Source organism: Orcinus orca, chromosome 4 (assembly GCF_937001465.1).
Source record: "Orcinus orca chromosome 4, mOrcOrc1.1, whole genome shotgun sequence".
NCBI classification, from domain to species: Eukaryota; Metazoa; Chordata; class Mammalia; order Artiodactyla; family Delphinidae; genus Orcinus; species Orcinus orca.
The window spans coordinates 91,046,654-91,058,880 of record NC_064562.1 but is presented as its reverse complement, the minus strand read 5'-3'; the positions used below and the strand labels follow the sequence as shown (position 1 = coordinate 91,058,880).

Below are 12,227 nucleotides of genomic sequence, written 5' to 3'. Positions count from 1 at the left end.
ATGCCTGGTGATCTGAGGTGGAGCTGAGGCAGTCCCATCACCCCCAGATGGGACCATCTAGTTGCAGGAAAACAAGCTCAGGGCTCCCACTGATTCTGCATTATGGTGAGTTGTATAATTATTCCATTATATATTACAATGTAACAATAATAGAAATAAAGTACACAATAAATGTAATGTGCTTGAATCATCCCAAAACCATCCCCCCACCCCCACCATCCGTGGAAAAACTGTCTTCCATGAAACTGGTCCCTGGTGCCAAAAAGGTTGGGGACCCCTGCTTTAAGAAGTATTTTTGCACATTAAGCTCTTCCTGTGTTTAACATTATTTCTTCAGGATAAATTCTCATAGGTATAATTATTAGGTACAAAAAAAAATGAACACTTTTAAAACGTAAGAGAAAGGAATCTTTACAAGAAGAGTAGACCTCCAGAAGTCCCTTGCTTGTTACGTCAATATTACATAAATATGCAAAACTCAAGAATAAATAACCAGTCTTAATTATGAAAGTTTGCAAAACTCTGTTTTGAGTAAAAGATATCAACCTAAATAAAGTACCCAATACAAAGCTGCCTCTGTAGCAAGGAAGAATAAAGAAAATCAGAATTCATATATCAGAAAAATGGCTGCGAACCTGCCCTGGTTGCACTTCTTCAGGGATGAGCTACTTAGTAACAATCTGGGAGAGCCAAGAATGACAAAAAAGAAATGGATTCTTAAGGTAAAAGAGAGCAAATGAAACTTTTGACTTACATCTTACTTATGACCAAAATCTGACATTCCTAGTTCCATATGTCCATTTACATTAAAAACATTGAAAAATAAGAGTAGATTAAGAAATAGATAATAGTGACCACAAGGTACTTTAATCTATAACAGATTATATTTTTTGCCATTAAGAGACATAATGTTTATCTGGTATTTCAAATAATTACAGGAGCTAAAAGCTATTTTGTTCTAACTAAAGCAGGGTCTGCGCTTTAAGGAAAGCCCTATGCTTACCTGTGTGGGCAGAAGACTCCAGTTTTGCTTATTCCGGATCTGACGGTCCACTAGGTCACCATCAGATATGCTGTCTGCTGCTCTGCTTAAAAGCATCAAGTGCTTTTTCATGTCACCCCTGCAGGAATAAACCAGTCCAAATTACACCACTGTCCACACTCCACACCCCTCCCTCCCAGGTATCTGGCCTTCGTAGGGCTTGGAGGGGTACTAATTCTACCCCTCATTAGCTCTGAACACTCACCCTGCGGCTACAGGCTTCACATGTATGTAGTTCTCCTGGACAAAGAGGGGTGCTATTGAATAATCATAAAAAAAGAGATCTAATTTGTCCACAAGTGACATATGAGCAGTCTCCTCTCCAGTTACAAACACTTTCCGGGCAACATCAAATGGGCCCTAAAAAGAGAGAGGGACATACCTAGTAGAATGACCAATAACCAAAACACTGACAACACCAAATGCTAGCTAAGATGTGGAGAAACAGAAACTCTCTTTCACTACTGGTAGGAGTGCAAGATGGTACAGTCACTTTGGAAGACAGATCGGCAGTCTCTTACAAAACTAAATATATTCTTAACATACCATCCAGCAACTCCGCTCCTTGGTATTTACCCAAGTGAACTGAAAACATATCCACATAAAAAGAAATGACTTATAAAGCCATGAAAAGATGTGGAGAAACCTTAAACGTATATTACTAAGTGAAAGAAGTCAATCTGAAAAGATGACATACTATACGACTCCAACTATATGACATTCTGAAAAAGGTGAAACTGTGGAGACAGTAAAAAGATTAGTGGTTACCAGGGGCTGGAGGAAGGGAGGGATGAACAGGCAAAGCAAAGAGCATTTTTGGGGCAGTGAAAGTATTCTGTATGATACTACAATGGTGGATAAAGGCCACTACATATTTGTCAAAACCCATAGAATGTACACCACCAAAAGCAAACCCTAATGTTAAACTATGGACTGTGGGTGATAATGGTGTGTCAGTGTAGGTCATCAATTGTAACAAATGTGCTGCTCTGGTGGTGGGTGTTGACAGTGGGGGACATTATACAGGGGGACATGCAGGCAATCTCGATTTTGCTGTGAACCTAAAATGGCTCTGAAAATGTTTACTGATTTTTTAAAAAGAGGAAGGGAGGGGAAAAATACTGTTTAGTCATTGCTCTAACTGTAATAATAAATTCTGACTGGTGACTAGGTGAAACAACACAGAGACAATTGATACAGACCTGTAGTTTCAGAGAGGTCATTTAAACTATAAGCCAACTGAAACAAGATTATTCTGACCAGTTCCAAAACCATTCAAAACATGAAATCCATATATAAGGGACTCTAGAAAGGCCATTTCATAACTACTGAGGCATAAAACTTCCCTTTCTCAAAATTTACAATTACATTGACAGTCCAGTAAGGAAAAATTCATTTGAATTAGAAACACTTTTAGCAGCTGTCTATATCTCTTACTATAAATAGCCATAGGTTCCACAGGTGGCTCAAGGAACTATAATAACTATTTCAATTAAATTAATACTAACAGGAAAAGAAGTGCTTTGGCACTTAAGAAGTGGAAATTTATTTTACCAATTTGATATCCTTTTTGGCTCTAAGAGAATCAGCCTTAGCCTGGTCATAGGTTAGTGCTTTACTTCGTGCACACCACATACTCAGATTGTGTAAAACCTGAAAGAATCACAAGTAAGACACTGTTAAGACAGGAAAATACTGCCACTCCCCATCCCCAAAACACTGAAGACATCCATTCAGAATCATCATCAATGTTATATAATATATATCTCATTTACCTGTCTGATATCTTGATTGGCTCCCAAAATTATTTCATTCATAGCTGGAGGGGGGATCTTTAAACCCTCTTTAAATGCAATAGACATCATAGCACCCTGAAATTGACAAAGGGGAATGAATCTTCACTCATTTTTTTTAATTCATATAATCAGATTTTTTAAAAATATTTATCAGGTACTTTTAAAAACTGACCCAGAAAACACGGAAAAAATAAAATGACACTTTCCCAAAGGATATTATAAGTTTCAGTCTCCAGGCTTTGAAGACTGGAGATCTTATGGGGCATTTTTCTACAAAGCTTTCATCTGAAAAGATTTCCGCTTTATGATGAGGTTCTGCCGACACTTCCAATCTTCTAGGAGCTTGTAAAATTGTGGAACTGAAGAGCCGTTGTGGATCTTGGATATTACCTTTCCCAAACCTCATATATCCCAGAAATCATATTTTCACTCACAGAAAGAAGACAAGATGAAAAGGCAGAAGGCTATATACCAGATGAAGGAACAAGATAAAACCCCAGAAAAACAACTAAATGAAGTGGACATAGGCAACCTTCCAGAAAAAGAATTCAGAATAATGATAGTGAAGATGATCCAGGACCCTGGGAAAAGAACGGAGGCAAAGATCGAGAAGATGCAAGAAATGTTTAGCAAAGATCTAGAAGAATTAAAGAACAAACAAACAGAGATGAACAATACAATAACTGAAATGAAAACTACACTAGAGGGCTTCCCTGGTGGCGCAGTGGTTGAGAGTCCACCTGCCAACGCAGGAGACGTGGGTTCATGCCCTGGTCTGGGAAGATCCCACATGCCGCAGAGCGGCTGGGCCCGTAAGCCATGGCCACTGAGCCTGCGTGTCTGGAGCCTGTGCTCCGCAATGGGAGCGGCCACAACAGTGAGAGGCCCGCGTACCGCAAAAAAACAAAAACCTACACTAGAAGGAATCAATAGCAGAATAACTGAGGCAGAAGAACGGATAAGTGACCTGAAAGACAGAATGGTGGAATTCACTGCTGTGGAACAGAATAAAGACAAAAGAATGAAAAGAAATGAAGACAGCCTAAGAGACCTCTGGGACATTAAATGCAACAACATTCGCATTATATGGGTCCCAGAAGGAGAAGAGAGACAGAAAGGACCAGAGAAAATATTTGAAGAGATTATAGTAGAAAACTTCCCTAACATGGAAAAGGAAATAGCCACCCAAGTCCAGGAAGCACAGCAAATACCATACGGGATAAACCCAAGGAAAAACATGCCAAGACACATAGTAATCAAACTGGCAAAAATTAAAGACAAAGAAAAATTATTGAAAGCAGCAAGGGAAAAAGGACAAATAACATACAAGGGAACTCCCATAAGGTTAACAGCTGATTTCTCAGCAGAAACTCTACAAGCCAGAAGGGAGTGCCATGATATACTTAAAGTGATGAAAGGGAAGAAACTACAACCAATATTACTCTACCCAGCAAGGATCTCATTCAGATTTGATGGAGAAATCAAAAGCTTTACAGACAAGCAAAACCGAAGAGAATTCAGCACCACCAAACCAGCTCTACAACAAATGCTAAAGGAACTTCTCTAAGTGGGAAACACAAGAGAAGAAAAGGACCTACAAAGACAAACCCAAAACAATTAAGAAAATGGTAATAGGAACATACATATTGATAATTACCTTAAACGTGAATGGATTAAATGCTCCAACCAAAAGACACATGCTCGCTGAATGGATACAAAAACAAGACTCATATACATGCTGTCTACAAGAGACCCACTTCAGACCTAGGGACACATTCAGACTGAAAGTGAGGGGATGGAAAAAGATAGTCCATGCAAATGAAAATCAAAAGCAAGCTGGAGTAGCAATTCTCGTATCAGATAACATAGACTGTAAAATAAAGAACATGACAAGAAACAAATAAGGACACTACATAATGATCAAGGGATCAATCCAAGAAGAAGATATAAAAATTATAAATATATAAGAAACCAACATAGGAGCACGTCAATACATAAGGCAACTGCTAAGAGCTATAAAAGAGGAAATCGACAGTAACACAATAATACTGGGGGACTTTAACACCTCACTTACACCAATGGACAGATCATCCAAAATGAAATTAAATAAGGAAACAGAAGCTTTAAAAGACACAATACACCAGATAGATTTAATTGATATTTATAGGACATTCCATCCAAAAACAGCAGACTACACTTTCTTCTCAACTGTGCATGGAACATTCTCCAGGCTAGCTCACATCTTGGGTCACAAATGAAGCCTCAGTAAATTTAAGAAAATTGAAATCATATCAAGCATCTTTTCTGACCACAACGCTATGAGATTAATAACCAAGAGATCACTGAAGAAAACAAAGAGGAAATCAAAAAATACCTACAGACAAATGACAATGAAAACACGACGATCCAAAACCTATGCGAGGCAGCAAAAGCAGTTCTAAGAGGGAAGTTTATTAACTATACAAGCTTACCTCAAGAAACAAGAAAAATCTCAAATAAACAATCTAACCTTACACCTCAAGGAACTAGAGAAAGAAGAACAAACAAAACCCAAAGTTAGCAGAAGGAAAGAAATCATAAAGATCAGAGCAGAAATAAATGAAACAGAAACAAGGAAAACAATAGCAAAGATCAATAAAACTAAAAGCTGAGTTCTTTGAGAAGATAAACAAAATTGATAAACCATTAGCCAGACTCATCAAGAAAAAGAGGGAGAGGACTCAAATCAATAAAATTAGAAATGGACGAGGGGAAGATGGCGGAAGAGTAAGACGCACAGATCACCTTCCTCCCCACAGATACACCAGAAATACATCTACACGTGGAACAACGCCTACAGAACACCTACTGAACGCTGGCAGAAGACCTCAGACCTCCCAAAAGGCAAGAAACTCCCCACGTACCTGGGTAGGGCAACAGAAAAAAAGAATAAACAGAAACAAAAGAATAGGGACAGGACCTGCACCAGTGGGAGGGAGCTGTGAAGGAGGAAAGGTTACCACACACTAGGAAGCCCCTTCACGGGTGGAGACTGCGGGTGGCGGAGGGGGGGAGCTTCGGAGCCACGGAGGAGAGCACAGCCACAGGGGTGCAGAGGGCAAAGTGGGGAGATTCCCGCACAGAGGATCGGTGCCCACCAGCACTCGCCAGCCCGAGAGGCTTGTCTGCTCACCCACCGGGGCAGGCGGGGCTGGGAGCTGAGGCTCGGGCTTCGGTCGGAGCGCAGGGAGAGGACTGGGGCTGGCGGCGTGAACACAGCCTGCAGGGGGTTAGTGCACCACGGCTAGCTGGGAGGGAGTCTGGGAAAAAGTCTGGACCTGCCGAAGAGGCAAGAGACTTTTTCTTCCCTCTGTTTCCTGGTGCGCGAGGAGAGTGGATTAAGAGCGCTGAGCGCTGCTTAAAGGAGCTGCAGAGACGGGCGTGAGCCGCGGCTAACAGCACAGACCCCAGAGACGGGCATGAGACCCTAAGGCTGCTGCTGCCGCCACCAAGAAGCCTGCGTGCGAGCACAGGTCACTCTCCACACCTCCCCTCCCGGGAGCCTGAGCAGCCCGCCACTGCCAGGGTCCCGGGATCCAGGGACAACTTCCCCGGGAGAACGCACAGCGTGCCTCAGGCTGGTGCAACGTCACGTCGGCCTCTGCCGACGCAGGCCCGCCCTGCACTCCGTACCCCTCCCTCCCCCCGGACTGAGTGAGCCAGAGCCCCCGAAGCAGCTGCTCCTTTAACCCCGTCCTGTCTGAGCAAAGAACAGACACCCTCCAGCGACCTACACGCAGAGGCGGGGCCAAATCCAAAGCGAGCCCCGGGAGCTGTGCGAACAAAAAAGAGAAAGGGAAATCTGTCTCAGCAGCCTCAGAAGCAGCGGATTAAAGCTCCACAATCAACTTGATGTACCCTGCATCTGTGGAATACCTGAATAGACAACGAATCATCCCAAATTGAGGAGGTGGACTTTGAGAGCAAGATTTATTATTTTTTCCCCTTTTCTTCTTTTTGTGAGTGTGTATGTGTATGCCCTGTGTGAGATTTTGTCTGTCTAGCTTTGCTTCCACCATTTGTCCTAGGATTCTATCTGTCCTGGTTTTTTGTTGTTTTTTTCCTTAGTATTTTTTATTTTAATAACTTTATTTTACTTTATCTTCTTTCTTTCTTTCTTTCCTTCCTTCCCTCCTTTAGACAACGAATCATCCCAAATGGAGGAGGAGGTGGACTTTGAGAGCAAGATTTATTATTTTTTCCCCTTTTCCTCTTTTTGTCAGTGTGTTATGTCTATGCTTCTGTGTGAGATTTTGTCTGTATAGCTTTGCTTCCACCATTTGTCCTAGGGTTCTATCTGTCCGGTTTTTTTTGTTTTCTTCTTAATAATTATTTTTTCTTTTAATAACTTTATTATATTTTATCTTACTTTATTTTATTTTACTTTATCTTCTTTCTTTCTTTTTTAGCTTCCTTCCCTCCTTCCTTCCTCCCTTTCTTTCTTTCCTTCTTTCTCTTTCTTTCTTTCTTTCTTTCTTTTCTTTTCTTTTCCTTTCTTTCTTTCTTTTCTTTTCCTTTCTTTCTTTCTTTCTTTGTTTTTGTATCTTTCTTTCTACTTTTTCTCCCTTTTATTCTGAGCCGTGTTGATGAAAGCCTCTTGGTGCTGCAGCCAGGAGTCAGGGCTCTGCCTCTGAGGTGGGAGAGCCAACTTCAGGACACTGGTCCACAAGAGACCTCCCAGCTCCACATAATATCAAACGGCGAAAATCTCCCAGAGATCTCCATCTCAACACCAGCACCCAGCTTCACTCAATGACCAGCAAGCTACAGTGCTGGACATCCTATGCCAAACAACTAGCAAGACAGGAACACAAACCCACCCATTAGCAGAGAGGCTGCCGAAAATCATAATAAGTCCACAGACACCCCAAAACACACCACCAGACGTGGACCTGCCCACCAGAAAGACAAGATCCAGCCTCATCCACCAGAACACAGGCACTAGTTCCCTCCACCAGGAAGCCTTCACAGCCCACTGAACCAACCTCAGCCACTGGGGACAGACACCAAAAATAACGGGAACTACGAACCTGCAGCCTGCAAAAAGGAGACCCCAAACACAGTAAGACAAGCAAAATGAGAAGACAGAAAAACACACAGCAGATGAAGGAGCAAGATAAAAACCCACCAGACCTAATAAATGAAGAGGAAATAGGCAGTCTACCTGAAAAAGAATTCAGAATAATGATAGTAAAGATGATCCAAAATCTTGGAAATAGACAAAATGCAAGAAACATTTAACAAGGACCTAGAAGAACTAAAGATGAAACAAACAACGATGAACAACACAATAATAAAATTAAAAATACTCCAGATGGGACCAATAGCAGAATAACTGAGGCAGAAGAACGGATAAGTGACCTGGAAGATAAAATAGTGGAAATAACTACTGCACAGCAGAATAGAGAAAAAGGAATGAAAAGAACTGAGGACAGTCTCAGAGACCTCTGGAACAGCATTAAACGCACCAACATTCAAATTATAGGGGTTCCAGAAGAAGAGAAAAAGAAAGGGACTGAGAAAATATTTCAAGAGATTATAGTTGAAAACTTCCCTAATATGGGAAAGGAAATAGTTAATCAAGTCCAGGAAGCACAGAGCGTCCCATACAGGATAAATCCAAGGAGAAATTCGCCAAGACACATATTAATCAAACTGTCAAAAATTAAATACAAAGAAAACATATTAAAAGCAGCAAGGATAAAATAACACACAAGGAATCCCCATAAGGTTAACAGCTGATCTTTCAGCAGAAACTCTGCAAGCCAGAAGGGACTGGCAGGACATATTTAAAGTGATGAAGGAGAAAAACCTGCAACCAAGATTTCTCTACCCAGCAAGGATCTCATTCAGATTTGATGGAGAAATTAAAACCTTTACAGACAAGCAAAAGCTGAGAGTTCTGCACCACCAAACCAGCTTTACAACAAATGCTAAAGGAACTTCTTTAGGCAAGAAACACAAGAGAAGGAAAAGACCTACATTAACGAACCCAAAACAATTAAGAAAATGAGAATAAGAACATACATATCGATAACTACCTTAAATGTAAATGGACTGAATGCTCCCACCAAAAGACACAGATTGGCTGAATGGATACAAAAACAAGACCCATATATATGCTGTCTACAAGAGACCCACTTCAGACCTAGGGACACATACAGACTGAAAGTGAGGGGATGGAAAAAGATATTTCATGCAAATGGAAACCAAAAGAAAGCTGGAGTAGCAACTCTCATATCAGACAAAATAGACTTTAAAGTAAAGACTATTAGAAGAGACAAAGAAGGACACTACATAATGATCAAGGGACCGATCCAAGAAGAAGATATAACAATTGTAAATATTTATGCACCCAACATAGGAGCACCTCAATACATAAGGCAAATACTAACAGCTATAAAAGGGGAAATCGATATTAACACATTCATAGAAGGGGACTTTAACACCCCACTTTCACCAATGGACAGATCATCCAAAACGAAAATAAATAAGGAAACACAAGCTTTAAATGATACATTAAACAAGATGGACTTAATTGATATTTATAGGACATTCCATCCAAAAACAACAGAATACACATTTTTCTCAAGTGCTCATGGAACATTCTCCAGGACATATCATATCTTGGGTCACAAATCAAGCCTTGGTAAATTTAAGAAAATTGAAATTGTATCAAGTATCTTTTCCGACCACAATGCTATGAGACTAGATATCAATTACAGGAAAAGATCTGTAAAAAATACAAACACATGGAGGCTAAACAATACACTACTTAATAACGAATTGATCACTAAAGAAATCAAAGAGGAAATCAAAAAATACCTAGAAACAAATGACAATGGAGACATGACGACCCAAAACCTATGGGATGCAGCAAAAGCAGTTCTAAGAAGGAAGTTTATAGCAATACAATCCTACCTTAAGAAACAGGAAACATCTCGAATAAACAACCTAACCTTGCACCTAAAGCAATTAGAGAAAGAAGAACAAAAAAATCCCCAAAGTTAGCAGAAGGAAAGAAATCATAAAAATCAAATCAGAAATAAATGAAAAAGAAATGAAGGAAACGATAGCAAAGATCAATAAAACTAAAAGCTGGTTCTTTGAGAAGATAAACAAAATTGATAAACCATTAGCCAGACTCATCAAGAAAAAAAGGGAGAAGACTCAAATCAATAGAATTAGAAATGAAAAAGGAGAAGTAACAACTGACACTGCAGAAATACAAAAGATCATGAGAGATTACTACAAGCAACTCTATGCCAATAAAATGGACAACTTGGAAGAAATGGACAAATTCTTAGAAAGGTATAACCTTCCAAGACTGAACCAGGAAGAAATAGAAAATATGAACAGACCAATCACAAGTAATGAAATTGAAACTGTGATTAAAAATCTTCCGACAAACAGAAGTCCAGGACCAGATGGCTTCACAGGTGAATTCTATCAAACATTTAGAGAAGAGCTAACACCCATCCTTCTTAAACTCTTCCAAAAAATTGCAGATGACGGAACACTCCCAAACTCATTCTCTGAGGCCACCATCACCCTGATACCAAAACCAGATAAAGATACTACAAAAAAAGAAAATTACAGACCAATATCACTAGTGAATAGAGATGCAAAAATGCTCAACAAAATACTAGCAAACAGAATACAACAACACATTAAAAGGATCATACACCACAATCAAGTGGGATTTATCCCAGGGATGCAAGCATTCTTCAATATACACAAATCAATCAGTGTGATACACCATATTAACAAACTGCAGAATAAAAACCATATGATCATCTCAATAGATGCAGAAAAAGCTTCTGACAAAATTCAACATCCATTTATGATAAAAACTCTCCAGAAAGTGGGCATAGAGGGAACCTACCTCAACATAATAAAGGCCATATACAACAAACCCACAGCAAACATCATTCTCAATGGTGAAAAACTGAAAGCATTTCCTCTAAGATCAGGAACGAGACAAGGATGTCCATTCTCACCACTGTTATTCAACATAGTTTTGGAAGTCCTAGCCATGGCAATCAGAAAAGAAAAAGAAAAAAAAAGGAATACACATTGGAAAAGAAGTAGTAAAACTGTCACTGTTTGCAGATGACATGATACTATACATAGAGAATCCTAAAAATGCCACCAGAAAATTACTAGAGCTAATCAATGAATTTGGTAAAGCTGCAGGATACAAAATTAACGCACAGAAATCTCTTGCATTCCTATACACTAATGATGAAAAATCTGAAAGAGAAATTATGGAAACACTCCCATTTACCACTGCAACAAAAAGAATAAAATACCTAGGAATAAACCTACCTAGGGAGACAAAAGACCTGTATGCAGAAAACTACAAGACACTGATGAAAGAAATTAAAGATGATACCAACAGATGGAGAGATATACCATGTTCTTGGATTGGAAGAATCAATATTGTGAAAATAACTATACTACCCAAAGCAATCTACAGATTCAATGCAATCCCTATCAAATTACCAATGGCATTTTTTACGGAACTAGAACAAATCATCTTAAAATTTGTATGGAGACACAAAAGATCCCAAATAGCCAAAGCAGTCTTGAGGGAAAAAAATGGAGCTGGAGGAATCAGACTCCCTGACTTCAGACTATACTACAAAGCTACAGTAATCACGACAATATGGTACTGGCACAAAAACAGAAACACAGATCAATGGAACAAGCTAGAAAGCCCAGAGATAAACCCAAGCACTTATGGTCAACTAATCTATGACAAGGGAGGCAAGGATATACAATGGAGAAAAGACAGTCTCTTCAATAAGTGGTGCTGGGAAAACTGGACAGCTACATGTAAAAGAATGAAATTAGAACACTCCCTAACACCATACACAAAAATAAACTCAAAATGGATTTGAGACCTAAATGTCAGACCAGACACTGTAAAACTTTTAGAGGAAAACATAGGAAGAACACTCTCTAACATAAATCACAGCAAGATCTTTTTTGATCCACCTCCTAGAGTAATGGAAATAAAAACAAAAATAAACAAATGGGACCTAATGAAACTTAAAAGCATTTGCACAGCAAAGGAAACCATAAACAAGACCAAAAGACAACCCTCAGAATGGGAGAAAATATTTGCAAATGAAGCAACTGACAAAGATTAATCTCCAAAATATATAAACAGCTCATGCAGCTCAGTATTAAAGAAACAAACAACCCAATCCAAAAATGCGCAGAAGACCTAAATAGACATTTCTCCAAAGAAGACCTACAGATGGCCAAGAAGCACATGAAAAGCTGCTCAACATCACTAATTATTAGAGAAATGCAAATCAAAACTACAATGAGGTATCACCTCA

The 12,227-nt window shown here is 39.5% G+C and overlaps 1 protein-coding gene across 6 annotated transcripts in view; it reads right to left on the bottom strand.

Annotated features, from left to right (window-relative positions):
- Positions 1–12,227, bottom strand: part of RFC1 (replication factor C subunit 1) — an 83,265-nt gene that overhangs the window by 6,607 nt on the left and 64,431 nt on the right. For all 6 annotated transcript variants that reach the window (XM_033421668.2, XM_033421669.2, XM_033421670.2 and 3 more), the window contains 4 exons: positions 2,818–2,913; positions 2,597–2,695; positions 1,248–1,402; positions 1,004–1,121 (listed from right to left, as the gene is read on the bottom strand). In XM_033421668.2, the coding sequence (XP_033277559.1) occupies positions 1,004–1,121; positions 1,248–1,402; positions 2,597–2,695; positions 2,818–2,913 (468 nt within the window). The remainder of the gene's footprint in view (positions 1–1,003; positions 1,122–1,247; positions 1,403–2,596; positions 2,696–2,817; positions 2,914–12,227) is intronic.